This window comes from Salminus brasiliensis, chromosome 18 (assembly GCF_030463535.1).
Source record: "Salminus brasiliensis chromosome 18, fSalBra1.hap2, whole genome shotgun sequence".
In the NCBI taxonomy this organism is placed as follows: Eukaryota; Metazoa; Chordata; class Actinopteri; order Characiformes; family Bryconidae; genus Salminus; species Salminus brasiliensis.
This window is the reverse complement of record NC_132895.1, coordinates 28,169,420-28,194,488: the sequence shown is the minus strand read 5'-3', so window position 1 is coordinate 28,194,488 and position 25,069 is coordinate 28,169,420. Positions and strand designations below refer to the sequence as shown.

Genomic DNA, 25,069 nt, shown 5'->3' with positions numbered 1-25,069 from the left:
CTGGTCAACCATCTTAACCAGCTTATTTACCAACACAGGGTGTGTTATTGCCTGAATGACCAGCTTTTCATCCAGCTTAAACCATCTGGACCTGAACTGGTCTTAAGCTAGTTATTTCAGCAGGGAGTGTAAGTCCATTATAGTCCCCAGAGTTTATTATTGTTCAATGAAGTCTGTTTTTATTACTGCACTATCGATTGCTCATTCAAAACAAACTGTAGTTACTCAGTTACAGATACAAGTGATAGCAACTGCGCTAGTGACAACTCTTAAAATAACATGCTGGCCAGCTCAACATCAGCCTACTTCATTAATTATGACAGAAACACATATAAGAAAATGGAGGAAGTATGGTTGCTTAATCAGAGGTTTTGTTTTGAGTTTTTTTGAGGCTGGAATGTTCCTGTTTCCCACTTCATTTTGCAACAGGACATTTGCTGGGGTTCTCCATCTAAGTGCTACAAAATAATTCGGCACCGTTTTCTTAACTTCTCTGTTGTGGTCAGTCTTTCTTCTCTTTGAGACATTCCACACAATTGAATTGTCAGACAATTGGGTTTTCAGTTGCCCTTCAATGCCCTGTGCCAGCATTTCACCCATGCCATTAGTCTTTGCCATTTGTCACCATTAGTCTTTGCCATTGTACTTGATCGTTTCTCAGGCTAATGTAAGTCGCTTTGGATAAAATCTAAGTGGCCAAAATGATGTCACTATCATTCATCATCATTATCATCATCATGTCTGTGATTGTCTTTTGGGAGATACAGAGTTTCACAACTGGTCTAACTTAATTTAGTCTAGAATTTGTCCAAGTTGACCATTATATCAAAATATGATATGTCTATAGCCAAGCTCTCTGGCTTGTTCATATTGCTCTAGTTGCACATTGAGACACAGAGGCAGTAGTCAAAAAAGTGTGGTATTTGAATCGTTATTAATATGCAGTTAATCCATTTGTAACATTATTAAATAAGACAAATTAAATAAGTAAAAAAAAAAAGTTTTCCTGTATGTCTAAAGCCCATTCCCAAGAACATGAAAATAGTGTTAAAGCCATTATGGGCTACAACAGCAGAAGACCACGATTACCAGGTTGCACTTCTGTAAGCCAAGAACTGCAAGCTGAGGCTGTAGTGGGCACCAGCTTGCCATAACTGGACAGTTGGACACTGGAACATAGCTTGGTCTGATGAATCATGAATGAGACACATGGATGGTTGATGCGAACATCATGACTACCATGAGAAAGTGACGCTGTTCTGAGAGCAAAGCAACCCTGTTTAGCATAGCGCCCCAGCATCATTGTTTACTTAGACTGTCATGATGACATCACACAGTTTTGCACTAGATTTCACTGGCTAACATTAGCATTGTGTTCTAGCTCTAAAATGACCTTTAGCTATCACAAACACAGCTATTACAAAAACTAGCTAAAGCTAGTTTGGCTAGAATTAATAACGATTGTTTTAGCCATCTTGTCTGAGTTCGCGTGAGTTTTGCAGATTGGCATTAAAGTTGAAACCACATCTTTGTTTCCATGTGCACTAATCATTTGCTGAACAATCAGTTGCACTTCTCAATTAAATCATTTTTAAAAATACTATTTTGTTTTCAGTGTTGATATTAGTTTCATTCAGTTTTCATTCAGAAGGATAACATGTTTGTTTGGGAGTTCATTTGGGAAAGGCAATTTGTGTTTGTTCAATGCTTTCTAGCTCTCTAACCTAAATACTAAAATAACTAAGCTCAATGTTTGAAAGATATCAATACATTAATATAGAAATAAACACATATAAAAATACTATTATTTAATGACACCTAAAAAGTTTGCTAACGTTTTGCCAAAGTGCAAAAAAGTTTTTTTAAATGCAATATGTAATTTGACTAAAAAATGTACTTGAAAAAATAAGAAACTGAAGTTTGAATATCTTTATAGGATACACTGTCTCCATTTTTCCGGTGTTTTTCTTCTGTTAAGTTGCCATTTTGGAGATACAACATTGTTTTTTTTTATTTACATGACAAATAATAATAGTTATTCTAATCTTTATCAACTCCTTTTTCAAAAAGTTAGCTAGCATGGATATCCCAATGACTTATTAACAGCTTAGAAGTTGGTTACCTCAAAGTAAGATTTTGGTAACAGTAAAGTTATGGTTATTATTCAGTGAATCATTCAGGATCTTAGAGTGCTGGGAGTGACTGCAGTTCAATGGCATTAAACTTTGATTATCTCTCACACTTTTGGTGCTGAGAATTATGGTAAGCGGACTTTTAGTCGGTTACGGAGGCTTTCCAACAGGTGAAAGTGGTAACTCTGGAAACAACTCTGTGCTGGAAATGATTCAAGTAAAGTTGAATGTTTTCAACTTGCTCCCTTAGGGTGCTGGAAATGACCCGAGGACGTTATCCCAAGCTTTATCTACTCCTGGAGATTTTACAATTGTGCTGGCGGGGGTATTCAAAGAACTGATTAACAGACTAGAAGCTGGTCTTAATTGAAGTTAAATTTTGTTCAGTTACGACAATTATCATTTTAATTGTAATTTATTGTATTTTTCTGTTTATGTAAACCACTTTGTGCTACTGTGTATGAAAGGTGCCATACAAATAACCCGTTTGAGTGACGGGTTGAGTTAGGGTCATTTTGTGGTGGTGGGCAGCCCTGGTGCAAATGAATACATGAATGTCTTTTTACCTCTGGAGATATGTAGTGTAGAAAGCCTGCATGAGCTTTCAAATTTGCAAGGAAATGGCTCGCTCATACCATTACAGAACGTGACTCCAGAAGAAAGACCATGAAAGAATGGGAGGGAATGAGCTTTTAAATTTTAATTAGCTTTTAGTTAATAGTATATACTTGAACTCTGGTTGCATTTAGTAGACCATATACCCAGGGCCCTGTGTAGTCTTTTTTATTGGCTGCTTTCCAATGTTAACACTTTCAAAACATTCCACACATGCCAAAAACATTACTTTTTGTGAGGATGGTTAATTAATCCTTGCTGTCATTTCATACGTTCCCAACCGGAAAGACCTGCTTTGGAAAAACTTGCGGATATGAAATACGTGCATGCTTGCTTGCTAGGCAAAAGTACATGCTGTAGTTTATTACTAGATTTCATATTAGCTGTCTAAATCGATACCTATTGGTAGCCCATTCTCTTTTAAACCCTAAAGGCAGTAAAATAACACAGTAACCCAACCAATCTGTTGTTTTGTTTATGCTTAATAGTTCATAATACATTGTATTTCATAATTGGCTGTCGAAGCCCAGAGTGTAACAGCACAACACAATAAAGTGGCGGTTCCTTGAGCAATGCCATAAAAAATTCACTTTTAGATCCATAAAGAACCAAAGCTGTAATAGAAATGTGAGTGTAAAGAACGTTTAAATTGGTTAATAACCTTCACATCAAGTGACCCATAAAAGGTTCTTAAAATTTCAGATATCTCTATATGGAACCCAAAAGGATTATTCTGTGGCACCGTTCAAGGAACCTTTTGAAGCACCTTTATTTTTTCACAAGTGTAAAGTCACCCCCACTGAAACTTACCTATCTCTGGGTTTAGCTGTGCAACGTCTGTGTCAGAAACTTGTGCTTGTCATATACAGGAATTGATAATCACTGATAATGATCAATGTTTTTCATGGTTTTACCTGCCGGAGGTGTTGGGTGACCCTGCACATTTTGTTTTTATGTGTTTATGTTTTTTCAGAAACAGAGGCAACTGCATGTGAAACTGCTCCCACTCCCACACCTGTAATAGGTCACAAGTGGAATTATTTACTGCAGAGGGTCCTGAGGAGACGTTTCTGGAATCCATTCAAAAGCACCTCCCTTTCTGAGAGTCCACGTTTGTTAGCAGCCAGCATTTAGCATCCTCATTTATTGTCAATATTAGGGACTGTAGTACATAATCCCAAAACCTGTTTCTAAGGATGATGTTATGTGAGAATTCATGCATACTGGAAACTTAAGCCTTTTATAAAAAAACAATTATAAGAACCTGAAAGCCTGAAAGCACGACTTTAGATATGACACGTCTCGATCAGATTAGGCCATGTCTGAGTATGTATTTGATATGTATCAAATACAAATGTTAGAATGTTTTTGTTCATTGACTTGACATAATGTAACAGTGCAAAATTAATAAACTCTCTTTTTTTTACAAGATCAAGTTCCTCTTCAGTGTGAGTGAATCCAACCTGTCCCTAATGTTACAGCAGGGGGTGTAATGATAATGATACACACACACACACACACACACACAATATATATATATATATATATATATATATATATATATATAAATATATATATATATATATTCTATATATATATATAATTATATATATATATATATATATATATATATATATATATATAATTATATATATATATATATATATATATATATATATATATAATTTATTTATTTATTTATTTATTTACATGCTTCCTTTGTTAAAACCTTATCATAAGGAAATATGAGTGGATAATAGCAGGGTTAGATGTGATATGTGTAGAAATGTGTAGATATGTGTAGAAAACCCTTATAAACCATTTTATGAGTAACATATATGCCAATGTATTTGAAACGGACCATTTTTAAATTGGACATATATTTCTGTTATAAATCAATGTATTCAAACATATATGTGTAATATATGTTTAACAATATATGATAGAAACAATAATATAACAAATGATATGAATTGTATGTACTAAAATTGGGATTTACCTATATGTTTACTACATATATGTATATACCTATCAATCAAATAGGTGTTGCTATATAAAATATATCAAATAAAATATGATTGTCATGTGCAATATATAATACTTACATAGAAATATAAATATGTACATATAATTAAAAATAAAATATATGTCCAATCATAATATATAATACATAGCCGTATATCAGCTTTCTGTATGGGTAAAAGGCTTTTTTGTGTGTGTGTGTATTTTTGTGTTAAGCATTACAAACATCTCCTTTAAGAATCCAATATTCCGTCCAATACGTAGTTTATCTAAATAGTCATGCCTTAATCTCTCTAAACAGACTATGGCTCACCAGCGAGTCGAATATGTTATTACACACTTCTATTACCAAAGAATAGCCCCAGTTTGTACAGAAGTCCCTGCAGTTACTGAGTAATACACCTTAGTGTGTAATTCATCTTTCTGCATTGAAGGGTTAAAGTAAGTGAGGTGAGCTGCTGGTGGAAACATTGATATTACTTTTTACTGTATTTGCCAATTGCCAAGTGAACACGAATATTGAACATATGTCACTTCATCTGTCCTATGCAGTATTTTGCCCTAAATATTGAATACACTGAAAATGTGAAAATCACAGGAAACCACTTGTAATGTTTTCACTTTTTTATTAAAAAAAAAAAACAACAAACTTTTTTATACACTATATACATATATACTGTTTCACCCAAAACACACAAGAGCTTATTGTAGTAAGACTGAGGAAACAAAATTGCCTTTAACCCTGATGTGTAAATAACGGAATCTGTCAAATGTCACATTAAATGAGATTACATTTTGATATTATGTACAGGCCACAATCCTTGAAAGTCCCACAAGTAATAGCTATAGCTAATAGGGTCACCGCAACAACATGTCAAAACCAAAAAAACAGCACTGACATTTCTTTAGCAAATTGCAAATCCTGATGCCTGTTTACATCTTCATAGCTACCAAGTTGAAAGGAGTGTTTAGTTTCTACACAGTAGTTTTGTGCCTTAAGGATTGTGGCTGGGTAAATAGCAAGTCGCTCTGGATAAGAGCGTCTGCTAAATGCCGTAAATGTAAAATGTAAATGGCTAATGAGCTACAGTAGAACTGCATGATGGAATTCAATCCTAGTGTAACTGCAATGAACGTCTCTTAAGAAAACATCCGACATGCAATATGTTACTTCTGGCGTCGATCCCGTATGACAGATCTTCAGAGAGTGGCTTTGGGTGATCAGAGTTCATGGTTGCAAAGAGAAAATAAATGTCTCATAAGTCTATAAGAGTGTGAGGTACAAATGTAGAAAGTTCACACTGAGTGTCCAGCAGTGGCTCTCAGAGAAGACAGCTGATCTGTGGGAAGCTGTTGGTGTGCTGGTTGTACAGCTCTGTGTAGCTTAGCACGTCGTCGCTGGGAAAGCCCGAGCTCAGTTCTGTGTAAAATCGCAGCTCCAGCTCCTCTCCTGAGGGAAAACAACAAAGACACTTTACGTCAGTCTTGGAGGCTCAGCTGTCTGCTAATTAGCTGCTTTCAATAAATTAACAAAACTGGTTTGCCTCGCAAATGGTCTGATCTTCAGAAGCAAAAAAAGCATTCCTAGCTTTATGTACGGTTTGTCTGCAGCACACTCATGATATGATATTCATTTACCTGAGTTATCACTCCACTGGCTCTCTGGACTGTGGAAAGATTCTGCCATGCCTACTTCATTGCACAGGAACCCCTTTCCGCTGCTATTGCTTTGTAGCCACTGCGTGCTATCAAGTTCCAATTGCCGTGTAATCTGCAGAAGCAAAACAGACAATTTGTAACCAACTGAGTTGTGTTTGCCAATTGCACAAATGCCTGGAAACAGGCCTTTGGATGCATTACAAAACAAGGGTATTCCTGACAATGAAAAAGCACAATGGACAGACAAGGTTTGGAGATAGAACCAAAGCCAGACTCACCTCAACAATAGCTTGATTTTCTTCATAGTCTGCGAATTCCAAAGGAAAAAGGAAAAGACATGGAATGAATATCATGCATCATGTCATAATAGTGTGGAAAAACAACTGAAAAAATACATTAAAAAATACAATAAAAATAACAAAAAAGGCTTCTGTTACCTGTTGTGTGAATCGGCGAGACTTGAAACCTGCTGGTGTAGTCGTTTGTGCTGTCAGGGCCGATTTCAACTTCATAACCAGAGCAGTCGGGCACCTCAAAATTGGAGGGAGCTGTGCCTTAAGAGAAGAATGTCCACAGTTTAATGGGGGGCTCTCATCTAAAACTGAAGGCCTTAAAATTAGGCTTAAGATGTTATACATGACACTTCAGTCAAGTTTTGCCTCTTACTTAGATTTTCAGTGCTGTCAACGGTGTTCTCCTGAGTGATCATGTCATCCTGCTTGCTGTAAGCTGTCTCGTCTGTCGACGACTCATCTACATCCATTTTCTCCAGCTTTACCTTTGGCACCTGTTGAAGTAAGGAGCACATATGAGTTCTCTGCCCGACTGTTGGAGTACGCTCACCGTTAATGGCTTTGTTATTGTTCTTTAGCCTGGCGCTATTGGCGCACCGTGCCACTATGGCGCCAACACCTCACCTTTCTCCTCCTCCTGCCATCGAGGGAGGTGGACGACCGCTTGCCTTTGTTCTTCACAACCTGCAGCATGCGGTAGACTCGCACAGCCTCGCAGCCTTTGTTAACGCTTTTGTCCTTCACCTCCTCAATGTCTGGCAGGGAGTTCATGGCGCAACGGAAGTTGGCTTTCCAGGTTTTCGGATCAGGGTCGGTCACTCCCTCTTTGAACTTGCCTGCAGACGAGGAACATGTTTGGGTTTGCAAAAATGAAGATCTTGCCAAAAACGGTTGCCAAAAATTGTTTATAGCTGTTTCTTTTTTTGCAAGCGACGCCTCACCTGTGTGGATGGCCCACTGTTTGAATAAACAAGCATCTTTGTCCATCTCCCAGCCATGGCGGGCGGCGTGCTTCCAGGGAATAGAGAACATTTTCTGTTCCTGCAGATAACAACACCACCAACAACAAAGCCATCAGAGTGATATACTAGACATAAAACTCCCACCAGTGTTTGGGTGGTGGCCAGTCATGGGAACAGGTTTCAAGTCTGCAAGCTCATCAACTAAAGCCGCATACAAACATAATAATGGAAAGTTTTGAGAGCTATTACCTTGTCCACCCAAACAAGTCCGGAGATGGTATTGGAGTCAATCTTATCCTCCAGCCAGGGTCGCATGCGCATTCTGGACACAGGCATGGTTCCTGCAGAAGCCCAGAGAGGAACTTGAGCTCAATGTTTTTTACAATGCATGCTTGCATGCTTGGCTTATCGTTTTACAGCAGCTCTGGCAATAACTCATAACCAGGAAACACGTACTTGGTGAACTTTCCCATTCCTGAGCAAGTTCACCAACTCTGAAAGCACCTCACTAAGACATGTTTTACTGCAGATGGCTATCACAACCACTTTGCTTCCACACAGGCACCCAATGCAAGATTAGGTTCTACACAACCTATGCTCTCAAAGAGTGTGTGTTACATGTACTCATGCGCACACACCCCTTTCCTGGGCGAACGTCTACAGTACAGTTCATGTGAGCTTGCCAGATACAGTGCACCAGGCAGCAGCAGCAGCAGCAGCCCACAACAACTGCCATAACAAGCTTGCTACCATAACGAGCGATGACTTTTTTTTTAATTTTTTTTACTTATATTACAAGCGAAGGACTACATCTACAGCTATGAAACACGTTGCAAATAATAATAATAATAATAATAAAAAACAATGCGTAGCCATTTTTAATAAATAAAATAAAAACATTCAGAAGAAGCAGCACGTACCTAGTAGGTTATCCAAAAAAGAGTACCAACAGGAACGGTAAAATAATCAGCTGTTATTCCACTCGAGTTTGAGTTCTGTTGCTCTCAGTGAAGAAGACCGTTTGCTGTGTTTAGCCGGGGCGAGCACTCTTTTTATAACACTATGCAGAGGGAGGGGGGGCTTTCCCAACGTAATGCATTGGCAGCGCTGTGAGCATGCGCAGTACGACTCCCCATGCAGGCGCGCTCAGACAGAAGCAGCATGATTTCCGAGAAATCATGCCGTTGAGAGCTATGCAGGCTGCGTAAAGTTAGGGGGAGAATGATGTGGTGAGTTCAGTTTGGGCTTGGTGAGCTAGCTAGCATCTTACGTAGGGCCTGCATACCAAGCAAGTAAAAAAGTGACACATGCACACGCATGTTAGGGCCATGGGGCTAGTTTAAGCCCACATAAGCACTACTGCCAGATTCAAATCGTGCTGTCATACATGTATCATGCAATATAATTCATATTCACTTTTATATTTACTATATATATATAGCTATATATATATATATATATATATATATATATATATATATATATATATATATATATACACACACATATGCATTTACCTACCTAAAAATATAGGTATGATCAGTGTATCATGCATACATGTACTTGTGTGCATATGTGTACATATATGTATACAATATGGCAGAATCAAAAAGGGAAAAACGTCAAAAACGTAGATATACGTGTTTTTTTTGTGTGGCAGAAACATTACATTCAGTAATTAACGCATTTCACGAAAATACACGAAAAGACGCACGTGCACACATCTACACATGCATGCATACGTGCAGGAAGCATACAGGCAATGTATTGTATATGACATAATAATGTTATTTTTTTCAGGTAATCTCTTTCAAATCAGGGCTAAAGTAAGTGTTTTTGCAAGACGTCTGTAAGGAAGGTTATAATCAGGTCAGAGTAAGAAAGCAGTGGCTTTCCGGGAAATGGGCCACTTTTTAAAGGCGCCGATAGAGGGCGCCGTGTAGTGGGTTTGATGAGTGAGGTCTTTACAGTAAAACAGCCCGTTTATTAGAAAAGGATGTTTGGACACTGTTGAGCATGACAGGCATGCAGGGAACGCGGACTTGCTACAGCTTTAGGAGCAGTTAAACTCGCGCCCGCGGTTTTTATAGCCTACACAGACATATTTTGAACGAATGCACCTCCGAATTATTATTATTATTATTATTATTATTATCGTTATTATTATTATTAGTAGTAGTAGTACTATAAATATATATATAATACTACTATAAAATATAAATATCATATAATAATATAATATAAATTCTCTTTTTAAAAAACTATTACAAATTAAACCAGCTTAGCATTCGAGCTAAGCAGACACAGCAGACAGGCGCAGTTTGTAAGGGCTGGTGTATTAATTACGTTTTTAAATTAAAACTCGTTAAATGTTAAAGATAAACACGGGTTCTTGGTGAAGCCGGGGCGTGTGTTTGTATATATCCTGTCCTGAAACCTCTCTCTCTCTCTCTGTCTCTGTGAGAGGCAGACTCCCCCGCAGCAGCCCGAGGCTAGGGGGCGTGGTCAGGTTTGAGGGAGGGGCGGGGCTTTCCCTGGGTTTTCTGCTCTGTAAAGCACTGGGTTTTCCCAGAGCCCGGCCAGCGATATTCCCCGCGAAATCCCGTGTCAAAATATAAAACAGCTCATTGGGAATTCAGCAGCACAGCACTGGCATTCTCTCTGAAGCTCATTCAAGTCCAAAGCTGCTGAAAGTTTCCATAAACTTCCGGGATAATGGCACAAAACACAAACAATAATAATAATAATAATAATAATAATAATAATGAAATAAGAAAATCAAAGCATGGAAATGTCAAATATATGGAATCCCATTTCATATATAACATATCTGTCTTATATTGAAATATATGTGACATATATGCCAACATTTTCAAATATATGCCTTGACATGTGTATCAACATATACAAACATAAATGTAACATATATGTTTAAGAATATATAATAGAACAATTTTGGAGAACATCTCCAAAAAGACAATTTTACAGAAGGAGGAAAACTTGTTCTAACTTTTAATGGAAGTACATAAGAAAAAGATTTTATTCCAAGTCATTTTGGTGCATTGCTATTGGTCAGTTCTGACAGAACTACCGCCAGATTCGAAGTATGTCAAAAAGTGAAAAACATTGCAGTCATATTAAGAAACATCTAGATTACCCTCTTGAAATGGAGATTTTTGCAGGACAACAAAAAAAAAAAGTTTATATGTGTACCATAATTGATATGTACAATGTATGTATGCACACGTGTGTGTGTGTGTGTGTATATATATATATAAAGTGAGAGCAGTATTACAGTAATAACAGTTTGTTCCCTTTTGGTTTAAACTACTTAAGGAGGTGGTCTGAGACACATGTGATAGCAGCGCACATTATACATCCTTCTACTGTTCTAGCACAGTAATAATCACAATCACAGAATTTGCATCGTCCATCCTAACAATTATCACAGGACGGTCAGGGAGCAGACCCAAGCGCAGACAGGAAAACCTGTAAGGACAAGTGATGTAAGGGTGTGGGTGCTTTTGTGTACTGTGGGAGAACAGTTGCTTCTAGCTGGGTTTGAACCAGCAACCCTGACAATGGCAGTCCAACACCTTACCACTGCGCCACCAGCAAGCACAGGCAACTGGTGGAGTTGCACCCCTAAAAACAAGGAAATTAAAAAGGCCGGAAAACCAAACAAAGGAAACGCCAAGACGGTGTAGCTCAGACTAAAGACAATTAGTAATAAAACAACTAAAGGAAATTTGATACATGCACATCGCACCTCTCTCTCTGGAGAGGGAACTGGTTGATGCAGCTCTTTAAACAAAGGTGAAGATCAATGCTTTCCTCAAACTCTTTTACTTTTGAGCTGGGATCTCTTCAGCTCTTTTCTTTCACAACTCTGTTACTTTTCTCCTTTAAAGCCTTTCTCTTTCTTTCACTTCTGTGAACCGTACCGGTCACCCCTCTACAAAGGTGTGACAGCGAAGCGCCGTTTGCCACAGCCTTAAATGCTGTGACCACCAGGTGTGTCCAGTTTGCACTGATTACCCCTAGGATTTCTGGGGATTGGAGTTCCCTTGAGTAGCAGTGCCTCGCTGCCTTCACCCTATCCTGGTAGGCGGTGGCAGACATTGACCCCTTACAAGTCTGACTAACCAGGATAAAATCATAAAATCAGGCGCAATGGCTAAAATCATAAATTGTATTAGTTGTAATACTATTAGTGGTAATATTTTGCGTTGTTACATTGTTAGTTGTAACCAAGTAACTTTTTTAGCTATAACATTGTATTAGTTGTAACACTGTTAGTTTTAGTTTAGTTGCTTTATGACATTCAGTCCTAGAATTGTGTTCATTGTAACATTTTGCACGGCAACATTGTTTGTTACTGTTACTTATTATAAATATAAAATATTTGTAATACAATATTTTTAGTATCACTTGCGTTAATTGCGACAAGTTGTTAGAAGTAGAAGTCCTGTATATTCGATATATTATATGGTGCTACATTATAACTACCAATTTAGGATATTAAAGTAATATACTGACTTTATACAAACAAACATAATGTTTATTTATTTAAAAATAAAACATAATTTAAGAAATGTGAACATTTTTGCACTTCAGAAATCAACAACACATGTAATTTGTCCAGGGGTGCTCAGCCTTTTGGATGTGGTGCCCTGTGTTGAAGAGGCCAGTCTTTATTAGATCCAGAGGTTTGTGAAACTGGCTAATACTGAAGAATACTTTTGCTAGAAAAGAAAACACACAGCCACACACACACACACACACACACACCAGAATCCCAACCCCAAGAAACATCCCATATCTTCTCCCAGCAGAAAAGGGAGGGGCAGCTTTGGCCACAAGCGGCTTGTGTGTGAGCGTCTCTAAATCTGCAGCCGGCCATCTGCTTTGACAGCCCCGTGGTATTGGATTGAGCGGTAAAGCCATGGCAGCTGCGTCATCAGCCTGTTCGTCCCCCCACCCCGCACAGCTGCCACCAAACAAATCCCTCCCACCCCTTCCTTCCACTCACATGCTCCTCCCCCGCCTCCCCTCTCTGGTCCATTAGTTACTACTCTTCAAACACTCTCGTTTCCCACCAGCTGCTGGGCAGGCACTTGTGATAACCTTGCTCTGAGTCCATGATGACAGTGAAGTGACCTAAAGTAGCTGATAAAGATAGCGGACACAGTGACACGACGGCCGGGCTGACCTTGCACTCTTGAGCACGCAGAATCAGGACAGAAATGTGCTTTGTCCTACACTTACAGCTGAGGCTAAACATTTCACTTATGTTTCACAGCATGTACTTACAGGGTACTTGTAGGGTATGTATTAGAGTATGTACTAGGGTGGATATGAACAGTTAAGAGCTATTTTAGGTTTTATTTGCTAATTTTATACGCTTTGTTAGAATTTGGTGGCTTGGCCTTTAAATTGCATAACTTGAATCAAATAATTAGAGTTGCCAAGCTTCTCACAACACCTTTCTGGAATTGTAGTTCCCGCACTGTTTCCAATCCAGCCCACAAGTTTTTCTCTATGGGATTCAGTTCAGGACATTGTGATGGCCACTCCATCACTTTGTGTCCTGAAGCCATTATGTTGCAACGCCGAATAAATGCTTTAACTCCCTGTCGTGCTGGAAGGCCCATTTGTGACCAACCTTCAGCTTTCTGGATGACGCCTTGAGAAGGTGTTACCTCCGTATTTCTAAATACTTCTTCATGATGCCATCTACTTTCTAAAGTTCACCAGTCGCTTCTCAGCAAAACCCTCATGCCCCACAACACGATGCTGACACCCCCGTGCTTAACAGTTGGACTATATAGCACTGGTCTTTGTGGCCAAACAGTTCAGTGTTCACCATGAGCAGAGAACACTTCTGCTCGAAGGCTAGGCCTTTGTCCTGTTGATTATGTGCAAACTTTAGTCAGTTTTTTTACATGCCCGTCCAAGATTAATGGCTTCTTTCCTGTATGGCAGGATATCAGGCTTTGACAATGTAACACTCTGTCACCTCTTTCCTGAATGATGTAGGGTTTGTGTTGTCTGAATACATGTATTTTCAGTTTGATTTCTTTGCATGCCTGGACTGGATGGGTTGTTACTGGAATTATTTCACACGTTGTATAAATTTTGTTTGAGTTGTGGAGCTTATGGAGGTTTGGCTGTTACTCTGAAGTTACTTGGAGTTTCTCACTGTGTCAAGAGGGGGGAAAAAAGTCATAATCTGGCTGTAGGCTCTCAAACACAGTAACTGGTGCAATAATTAAATCCTAATTTGATAGTTGCACAACTACATGCTTCTAAAAGCCCTTACATGAATTTGGTTTAAAAATCTGATACATTGAATTAAAGCTGCAAATAAATGAAATCTAATCAATGAAATCTGATAAATGCACGATATAAATCAATTCTCTAATCAGGTTTAAAGCTGATCTCTGATGTGAACAAAGTATATGTCCTAATTGACTTGCCAAAAGGAATTTATGGTGAATGTATGGTACAATTTGGGCATGTCAAGAACTATTTAAGTACCTTTATTTCTGAAAATGCATAATGCATGCACAATGCACAATGCACAATGTCAAAGACCATCCAAAAGAGAAGCAGTAAGGTCACTGAGGTGAGCATGGTTGTGAATTATTTATCCTTCGGACCTTTGAAATTAACGTAAAATAAATCGGATCAGTTGCGTGTTTTTACTTTAAAGTCAGCTCTATGGCAGTATAGTGTTGCATACTGCTCTTCTGTGAATAACACTGTAAAGCACACTGTATAGAAATTTCCTCGTAAAGTCTGTGTATACTATTGTACTATTATTCTCTGTATGTTGTGTATTATGTATTGTCTGTAAATTATATGTAGCTGTATATTGTCTGATTCTGATCTGATTCTGAATAAGACAGTTACATGAATTTGCTGTGGAAAAGGCAGGACTTTGTTTGGAGCTCAAAGGGGACTTCCACTGATTTTTCAAAATGTCTGCATGAGGCAGTCTTTGAGATGTAAACACATTCAGTCAGAGTTTAATGTGAAATGGTTAATTGTAGTAAAATGCACTGGCCTAGAATTCTTAAGAGTGGTGGTATCAGGACCCAGGGGGTGATGATCTTAAATGCTCTTAAAACCAGAAATATCCTGCCAAAGGCATCCTGTGGGCAGCGTCCTGTGACCACTGAGAAAGGACTAGAGGATGACCAACACAAACTGTGCAGCAACAGATGGGCTTCTGTCCCTGACTTTGCATTAATTTACACTAATAAAGTGGACAGTGAGAGGTTTTTGCACAGTGTTGACCCACTTATATATGCCCCCACATATATATGGCTTATTTTCTAAACACAATTTTATTTTCTAATGATTGTAGCACCAACCTTCTCTTGCTACGTCCAAACATTGATTGTTATTTTGAGATGATGCCAATCACAAACATTCAGCTCACAATGTAAAGGCCTAAGTCCACGTTGCCCAATCTAATCTCCCTCTTTAACCCTGCGCCTCATCCTCTGGGTCACCCCCCCCCCCCTTTTTTTTTTCCAGGGCTCATCCTTCATTGGTCAGTCTAAATGGTCATCTTTTCTTTTACATTTTGCCTTACCATTCCGAGGAGGTGAGCCTCAGAGACAGTGCTCCAGGTATGAGGGCTCTTCCCCCTCCCCCATCACCCAACACCCTCCCCAACACGTCTCTCCGGTAGATGCTCGAGCTGAGTCTGTGTGCTGCGTCTGCGCTCTCAGAGAGAGAAAGAGAGAGAGAGAGAGAGAGAGAGAGAGAGGGAGAGCCATGCTTGCCTTTGCTCTCGTTGCTGGCTCTCTCTGGATCCTGCTGGGTGAGTCGTTTTCTTTACAGTTTGTGGTCAGTGATCTGCTCTAGCTAGTGTGGATGGGATTGTCCGTGCTAGCATCTTTCAAGCCCACCGTGTATTCATTGTGAAGGGCTTGTGTGGTATCACTGCAGGTAAGCTTGGGCTTATTCGTGATGTTCTGCAGCAGCCTTCAAACGACGTCAGATTGGGCAGCCTGGATGGCCTACACGGCCATGATTATGTGTGCTGGTCGTCTTTTAATGCATGGGGCTTAGTGCTAGGTGCGTTCTGCATTCTCCTGCGTATTGACCTTTAGCCACACTGCTAGCCTAAATCGAGCGAGGGATGGATGGGCTTTAATCTACAGAAGGGCTCGTGAAGTAATAATACAGCTAGAAAGGCCAGACAGTGTGAAACGGTGTCGAAACGGGTCGTATGTTGGTGTGCGTTATGGTGGGATTTCATCCTTTTTGAATGGCGTTGAGCCGCATGCCGGCATGGAGGTGGCGCAGAGCAGTTCTCTTTTCTTCCCACCTGTACTCCGCCAAGTGCGGCTCTCCAGCACGGGGATTGGCTTGTTGACAACACTCAAGAGTTAGTTCCAACGTCGTGATAGTCTCAGCCAATCGCAATGTAGGAGGTGGCACACGCTAACCAATCCTAGCCCAAGATACAGGAGACTGTGACAACCAATCATAGCCTAGGAGACGGGATGCTCCAAGCGCAGGATATGGGAAAGCTGCTCGCCAATCCAGTCATCCAGCCCTAGCCCAGAGGATAGGTGAGACGGCCCTAGCCAATCAGAATCGGCTTGTCGCAATACGGGTGGGAAAGGGGGTGGGGGGAGAGAACTGGAGTGACGCGAATGTGGGAGCGCGTATGATTGGAAGGAGCTGTCCAGCGACGGGGGTTCTGAAACGCAACGCCCTGCCTGCGTAAACCGCAGCCTCCCCTCCGCACGCCCACGGCCTCACGCTGTAGGAGATCGCGATCTGTGATGAGTCTGCACATCGCCAGCCGTGCGTTTGATGGCCCCCCGCGCTGGCGAATGGCAAGCGGACACTCCAAAAGCTGCGCCGGCTCCACTCGCCATGTGTGCACCGCAACCTCATCCATTATGCAAGGAGGCGAGGCAGAAGCACAAGGCGCGCGAGAAACCTGTTCTTTTTTCCCCTCTTCAATAATGAAGCGCCCGTGACTCGTATAACCCACCCAAAGCCGAGCCGTTCACGACGTGCAGGGCAGATGCTGGAGATCTCTGTGGAGATCAGTCCACGCGGCGCCCATTGTGGGGTTGCGAACAGCTCCTGAAGGTCGAGGGGAGGGTGGGCTGAATATGGAGCACATAAGGACGCGCATGCTTGGAAAATCAAACGGTAACCTGGTGTAGGTCATTGTCATTACTCCCTCAAATCGGGTCAATTCAAGAGTTCTTTAGCAAAAGCAGGAAAAGGTTGTATCTAACCATGACTCAAGCTCGAAATCAAGCTTCTTTGTCTGGATGAAAGGTTGGTATTTTTCTGTGGTATGGTGGAAGATCCTTCTGGTTCAAAATAGCACCAAAGACGGTTCCACTATTGTTATGTTAAGTCAAATAATCCTTAAAATAATAAATAACCTCGAAATATTTGGACACGTATCACACAACTCTTGTGATACTATAATATAGACACCATGCATGTATTAAAGACAGTGAGTCCTAATCTAAGAATCTAATCAGCATATCACATGGCAGCAGTGCAGTTCATACAGTCGTGCACCAAATACAATCCAGCAGCTTCAGGTAATGTTCATCTTCATGTAATGTTCATCAGAATGGAGAAATATGTGATCTCTGTGATTTGGGGCGTGGCATGATTGTTGGTGGCAAGGATTTCTAGAACTGCTGATCTCCTGAGATTTTCAGCACAACAGTCTCTAGAGTTTACTCTGAATGGTGTAGTAAAAGAAACATATCCAGTGAGGGGTGGCTGGAATGTCTTAGTTCAACAAATACATTTTATATTATACCTAATAGTATGATAGTTTAGTGTAACTGATCAGATTATACTTTTTTTTTCTTCCAATATCCTATCCAGTGATTTTGGCCAGTATCGGAGTGATACCGATACTAAATATCAGATCAGCGCACCCCTAGTACTATTAGTAGCCTGTGATTTGACTATATTACTTGGCCAAGATCACAGCTGCTCATTTAGATCCTCATCTATATTTTCTCAGGTCTTTGTTAAGTGCCAACCACTGCAGACCTAATTGAAAGAAATCCAAGAAGTATGGGCATCAGTATCCTTTGCGTCATGTGGTGTTGTGTCTACGTGGAACATGTAAGCCAAAAAAATGTCTATAAATGTGTGGGAATGTGGTCAGAAGGTTTTGTAGTGGCCACAAGAAGAAGCTGGCCACGTGGATGTTGGCAGATTTGTGGACAGTTTCAAAATCACTGTTGCTTAGTTAGCAGTATATTTGGAGCCAGTTATGCTGACCTTGTCTAGACACTGGTTGTGAAACTGTTTTTGATTTAAAATGTATGTTCCTAATGCTGCGTCACTCCATTATGGATAGCATCATAGTTAGACTTTCTATGGGATGACTCCTAAAATGACTTGTGTCTGAAAGGCTTCACTGCAGTAAGAACACTTTTTGGTTCTCTAAAGAAACATTCATTTAGGGATTCCATATTGGCCCATCAGCCATAACATTAAAACCCTTACCTACTACTGTGTCGTTCCTCCTCGTGCCACCAAAAGAGTTCTGAATTGTCAAGACCTGGACTCCACATGACCTCTGTTAGCAGCAGATCCTTTAAGTCGTGTAAATTGTGAGGTAGGCCTTCATGGATCGCATCAACGAGCCTTGGGCGCCCATGACCTTGTTATCTTGACCAGGCTTACAAGCCAGCACAATACCAATGCTTTTCAAAAGCTCCCTTTCATTTTTCAGAGTTCCTCATTTGGAAATGACGACACAACTTCAACGGTCTGTCAACTGAAGATGCGTCCACCATGACATCTCTGCTGAGAAGCTTTTTTGCCATTTTTAACTACCTGAGTAAATGTAATGCAGGGGATTCCATTCAACCTTTAACGCCCGCATTCAGGAGTGGCGTGATCTATTCATATATCTATCTATGTATAGTGTAGTGTTTGCTGTATGCAGGACACACAAGAGGCGCACTGCAATGTGTTGTTGCGTTTGCGGTGTGTATTTGATGTCTGAGTAAGCGTGTGTGTGTGGAGGTGTATCATCGACATGCCCTGTAAGCCAAGACCGGTGTATCATGTAGTCAAGGATAGGGAGAGCAGTGTGGATTATGAGGTGAGGGTGGAGGGGGGGGGGACTAGCTGCATCTGCCGAGGGTGGTGTGATACGGTGGCCAGGCAGGCTCAGAAGAGTCTGAATTGGCTTTCGCGTTTGCCTATGCTGTTCTCCCTGCCTCTCTCCATCTGCCACTCAGCACACTTCATGTGCCGTAATCTCCCACAGGCGGGAGGTAGTTCACCGCAGGTTTGCCGAGTGCAATTTGCAATTTGCCATTTGCCTGCAGCCCTGACGCACACGTGCACGCACATCGCCTGGCTCCAGCTGCTGTAAGTGACCACTGCTTTCCTACTGAGTGTGCTCAGCTTGCTTTCTTGGTGCATCTTTTGCTGTTGCACTTAGGGGAACTGCTATCGAGTCAGGAACTTTCACTTCTGTCCTTGTCTGAAGGCACTGAAGGCCTGTTGAGATCTTTGCAGTCAGGCTTTGAGTGTTGAAGACATCTGCATGGGGTTTGGAAGTGAGATATGGCTGAGTTTCTTCATTTGGATACAGGAAAGTTGGTGACCTAAGTGGTTTTAGTAGATCTGTACAGGGAAAGGACTTGCAGGGGCTGGTGAAAGGACAGCACAGAGCGGCTTTAAATAGCCGCGGCAGAGCGTAGGCTACGTCTGCATCCCAGGCTAATAGGCTGTAATCCCTGTGGCAGCGAAGCCTAATTGCCAGTGACGCGTTGCAGATGGGGAGAGGGGGCGGGACCTTGCATTCTAAGAAGCCGCCCCTAAAGGTGGCACCAGCCGAAGCTATCCATTCACGTTCAGTGAGGCTCTGGTTGACTGAGGCCCTTAGGGAAGGCGCACAAAGAAGAAGGTCAGTCAACTGCTGAGAGGATTAAGGGAATTTAACTGAGTTTCAGGAGTGTTCTGTAAGGGAAGCAATGTCTTAGCCTGGTCAGAGAGCAAGCAGTACGTGAGAAGTGTTACTAGATTGTAATTAATCCAGTTGCGGGAGGCATTGGGGAAACCTTAGAATTCCTGTCGTCCTCTAGTAACCCCACAGAACAGACGATTGCGTCAGCACTGCAGAGGCCCAATCCTCGTTGGTCAGCTGTGCAGTTGGCTCCGTCAGTGGTGGTGAAGCACTTCTGAGTCAATAGGAGAAAAGAGTCAGATTCTGATTCATCATCCTTTTTTCCCCCCACTGGTTTCATTCAAGTCAAATTAAGAAATCAAATTAAGCTGTGAGGACTGAGCAAGCAAAGGCAATGCCTTTTGTCACCCCAAAATCACAGTTTTTACATGTTTAATTGTGCTCATATGATCTGATTTCATCTATTATCTATCTATGATCTTTTGTCTATTTTGTGTATTTTTGTTTCTGTATTGAATTGACCAAACTGTTCTGCTGACTTCTTGACATTCTGATGCAAATAATCTTTCAAAGACATACACTTTGAAATAGAGGGTTTTTTCCAAGGGTCATTCGGTAAAATCATTGATCTATAGAGCTATAAGAACCATTTGAATGTATAACCCTACAAGATGGCCTTTAAAAAGGGTTGTTCAAGGGTTCTTTAGTAAAATCTAAAGGTTCATTCAGTAAAAAAAACTGAAAGTACCCTCTGAACACTTGTAAAAGGTGTTATTTTAAAAAGGGGCATCTTCAGGGAGTCTTTCATTAAGAGGCTTTATGAACCTTCAGGACATACACACATAGACAAAATTGTTGGTACCCCTTGTTTAATGAAAGAAAAACCCATAATGGTTACAGAAATACCTTGAATCTGACAAAAGTAATAATAAATAAAAATGCCATGAAAATTAACCATTTGAACTCAGACATTGCTTTTCTACAATGCTTCAACAGAATTATTTTAACAATAAATAAACTCATGAAACAGGCCTGGACAGAAATGATGATACCCATAACTTAATATTTTGTTGCAAAACCTTTTGAGGCAATCACTGCAATCAAACAATTCCTGTAACTGTCAATGAGACTTCTGCACCTCTCAGCAGGTATTTTGGCCCACTCCTCATGAGCAAATTGCTCCAGTTGTCTCAGGTTTGAAGGGTGCCTTTTCCAGATGGCATGTTCCAGCCCCTTCCAAAGATGCTATAGGATTTAGGTCAGGGCTCATAGAAGGCCACTTCAGAATAGTCCAATGTTTTCCTCTTAGCTATTCTTGGTGTTTTTGGCTGTGTATTTTGGGTCATTATCCTGTGGCAAGACACATGACCAAGCTTTCTGACACTGGGCAGCACATTTCTCTCTAGAATCCCTTAATAGTCTTTAGATTTCATTGTACCCTGCACAGGTTCAAGACACCCTGTGCCAGATGCAGCAAATCAGCCCCAGAACATAACAGAGCCTCCACCATTTTTTACAGTAGGGGCAGTGTTGTTTTCTTGATATTTTTATTTTTCCATCTGTGAACATAAAGCTGATGTGCCTTGGCAAAAAGTTCCATTATTGTCTCATCTGTCCATATCACATTCTCCCAGAAGCTTTGGGGCTTGTCAACATGTAGTTTGGCAAATTCCAGTTTGGCTTTTTTATGATTTGTTTTCAACAATGGTGTCCTGCTTGGTTGTCTCCCATGAAGTCCACTTTGGCTCAAACATTGATGGATGGTGTGACACTGATGACTTGAGCATGAAGTTCACCTTTAATCTCTTTAGAAGTTTTTTCTGGGCTCTTTTGTTACCATTAGTATTATCACTCTCTTTGATTTGTTATCAATTTTCCTCCTGCGGCCACATCCAGGGAGGTTGGCTACAGTCCCATGGATCTTAAATTTCTGAATAATATGTGCAACTGCAGTCACAGTAACATCAAGCTGCTTGGAGATGGTCTTATAACCTTTACCTTTAACATGCTTGTCTAGAATTTTCTTTCTAATCTCCTGAGACAACTCTTTCCTTTGCTTCCTCTGGTCCATGTTAAGTGTGGTACACACCATGTCACCAAACAGCACAGTGACTACCTGTAGCCCTATATACAGGCCCACTGACTGATTACAAGATTGCAGACACCTGTGATGCTAATTAGTGGACACACCTTGATTTAACATGTTCATTTGGTCACATTATTTTCAGGGGTACCATAATTTTTTTCACTTTACAGATTCTACACAGTTTAAAGAACTTTCTGAATGCGCAATCCCACAATACAACCTTAGGAAAAGGTGTAAGGGTTCTTTAGTAAAATCAAGAGTATACACAGCTCAAAGAACCCTCTGAATGTATAACTTAATAAGACATTCTTAATGAGTTCAGGTCCCTTGATAAACAGGATTCCTTACCATTACTGAAGAGTTTTAAATGGGACTATATAGCAACAAAAAGGGTTCTGCTGTGGAGTCCAGGAACCTTATTTTCAGGACTATATTGTACCCTTTGTATGCTTGAATGATTTCTTCTGGTCCAATTATCATAGAAAAGGTTTAGATTTAAAAAGATTCATTCAGGTCTTTATGGGGTAACAGCTGGTCAGAACTGACAGTGTGCAACAGTGTGACCTTGGTGTGGGATGTTGCTGACCTGGACCAGATGACAGCAAAAGATGTATTGATGGTTTTAGCAGTAACCATAAAAAGACATTGGTTCCAGTGTATATAGAATCATGACAACGCGAAAAGCAGTTTGAGTTCTTTGCCTGGTTAAATGGTTCTTCCTTATGACTGGTTTAAAATGGTTTATGTAGCAATAAAAAGGGTTCAGCTAGTGTAACGAGCAGCGAAACCCTTTATTGTATTATATACAACACTTTGTAGGCTATTTATGATTCCAAGCAAACTTAGACCACTTCCTCTGGTCTATTCATCATAAATGCAAGTATTGTTTTGTGCCTGTAAAAACTTCAAAAGATTATCTTTAGTAATGGTTTGGATTTGATGGTTAGAAGAACCCAGAAGATTCATTTAGATCTTTGTTGGGTAACAATTGGTCAGAGCTGTGTGCAACAGTGTGACCTTGGCCTGGGATGCTGCTCAGCTGGACCAGATGACAATAGAAGATGTATTGACAACCTTCTAAAAGCATACTGGGGGAGGGTGGAGAAAGGGGGCTCTGGAAATGGCGATTATTTTCTCAGCTGGTATTGTAGCAACATGCACTGCATGATCGGAAAATTGTGAAAGCATATTACTGAGGCAACAGCATTCTTTTTGCCTGCATATCCACACTGGTTGCCATAGAAACAACGTACGCCTCACTATGTCGAATAAGGAAGGGCAGATGAAGCTCAGAGCTTAGATATTGATATATAGCACAAATAGAGTGCATGCACTGTATGTCAATGTTAACATAGTTACGTTATATATATATTGATAAATAGTGTAACTAAGTAATGGAGCAATCGCACTTTGCTTAGGCTGTTTGTTAATGTGCAACACCAATGTTCTGGTAAACACAAGAGGAAAAAAACCCCCACACAAATATCCAGGAAAACATTTTAGAATCTAGTCCCTTTCAGAAAATCCAGCCCTAATTGTTTAAAGGCATTTCCTTGGCATAGCTGAATGTCAAGAGTTTGGTACATGGAAGTGTAGCCAGATTAAAAAATTAGCTTGTTTCATTCTGTGGCAAAGTACTAGGGTGGTAAAAAGGGTTGTTAAAAGCATTTTTTGCTCCAAGCAAAGTCACAAAAGTTTTATTTTACATTGAAAAAATATTTTTAAATAATTTTCAATTCAATAAATGCATTGTATGACTGCCTAACAATGCTACTCAACATCTGTCCCACTGATTGAACACCATTGTCGTAGTGGAGTAGTATTCTAGTAGTTTTAAAAGGTATTTACATAATAAATAATTACACAGCTTGCTGCATAACAAATTAAAGTTTGCTTCAATATCAAAAAAGACAAAAATGTGTTTTTTTATGATGTTTAACTATATCAAAGTGTGACAGGTTAGTTAATTTAAACACAGGGCATTCAAACTTAACGTCAAATATGAAAATAATGTTAATGTAAAAAACTAACAAAATGATTTAAAATAAAGTGTCAATTAACAGAACTATAAATCGTTAAGAAATAATTTCTGCATATCTGTGTTTCAGAAAAGTGACAATCATTTCTGTCAGTAAAACCCAGGTTCATTACAATTGCTTATGTACAACAATAAAATCTGAAAAAATAATATGTGACTATTATCAGCTATGGGGATTTTCCAGCTTCTGTATCAGCACTGGTATCCGTTTAAATTTTTTATACAGTTTAACCCCTAATAAGCTACCATTATGGTTTTACTATCAAAAAAAAATGTTAAAACCAACAACTGGAAAGAGTTTAAACTAAATTTAAATATTCAGACTAACTGCCTGTAAATCATGCACTGAAGAGATTGATTTTCAAGAAGTGTGACTTAACTGTATCACAAAGGTCACTGCTTTAAGAGGAAACCCATTCGGATTGCAGACCCGAATAGCCCCAGCTGTTTGTTTCGTCACATACGCTCAAGGAGTTTCCCAGTTGTGTCGAGGGTAATGTCAAACACTGTCGGATTCACTTACATGAGGTAGGAAGTGGACAGGGAAGTTTCCCTTAAACTAGCCAAATGGTCACCTCTTTAGATACTTGCCAGTAATTGAGCAATGTCATGGTATAGCTGGTCATCAGTTGGTGTGTTAAAATGAATGTGGAACTTGCCAGTAAAGTCATGGATATGACAGTTGACTTATGCAACTACCATCTGCAAATACACACTCAAAAAAAACTGAAGTGATCTCTGGGACCTACTTCTTTGAAACAGTGCTTGGAAAGAGAAGTTCCCCTTAACCCTTAGAGGCCACATCTAGATGGCTGTTGCTTGCAGTCAGCTCACTGAAACAAGTTTTGTAAAAAAAAAAACCCCACACACCACAGTCCTCCATGGTCAGGAGTCCGAGAATAAGAAGGCCTCCACCAGTGAGATAGGGAGAGTCCTAACCTGCAGATGGGAATAGTGGAATAAACAGTGAACAAGTTGAACAAATGTTTTTTTGAGGGTTTAACTCAATATGAGTTAGGAACCCACCTAGCCCACGTTCCACCCATTTGAGCTCCACATGAGTATGCTGGCTGGGAAACATACTCAAACTTGTAAACTCCATGTAAATGTGATTTCTCACATATACTGTAGTTAATTAGGTAATAATACTTACTAACCCCATCCCTAACCATACTTTAGCAAAAACATCAATCATAATTTTCAACCTCTAACATTGAATGTTCCATATTTCATAGAAGACCAGCGCTGTTAACGCTGACATAAAGGATTCTTGCATGATGCCACAGAAGAACCACATCTAAGAAGCTTTCAATGAACTGTTTTG

At 40.1% G+C, this 25,069-nt stretch overlaps 2 protein-coding genes across 5 annotated transcripts in view; one reads left to right on the top strand and one right to left on the bottom strand.

Moving 5' to 3' along the window:
* Window positions 1–25,069, top strand: part of acsl6 (acyl-CoA synthetase long chain family member 6) — an 84,516-nt gene that overhangs the window by 25,484 nt on the left and 33,963 nt on the right. Inside the window, exon 1 of one of the 4 annotated variants that reach the window (XM_072662420.1) lies at window positions 15,323–15,517. The exons of 1 other annotated variant lie outside the window; for it this stretch is intronic. In XM_072662420.1, coding sequence (XP_072518521.1) covers window positions 15,472–15,517 — 46 coding nt within the window. In that variant the 5' untranslated portion in view covers window positions 15,323–15,471. Of the gene's footprint in view, window positions 1–15,322; window positions 15,518–15,592; window positions 15,646–16,982; window positions 17,002–25,069 lie in introns of those variants that run through there. 2 more of the 4 variants (XM_072662423.1, XM_072662421.1) reach the window with 2 other exon arrangements.
* Window positions 5,376–8,695, bottom strand: irf1b (interferon regulatory factor 1b). Its single transcript, XM_072662149.1, has 9 exons — window positions 8,604–8,695; window positions 7,933–8,024; window positions 7,663–7,762; window positions 7,346–7,557; window positions 7,095–7,215; window positions 6,866–6,982; window positions 6,707–6,735; window positions 6,408–6,540; window positions 5,376–6,219 (listed from the first exon to the last, which is right to left on the bottom strand). The coding sequence occupies exons 2-9, from the start codon at window positions 8,017–8,019 to the stop codon at window positions 6,092–6,094; spliced, it is 927 nt and encodes a 308-aa protein (XP_072518250.1). The 5' UTR covers window positions 8,020–8,024; window positions 8,604–8,695; the 3' UTR covers window positions 5,376–6,091.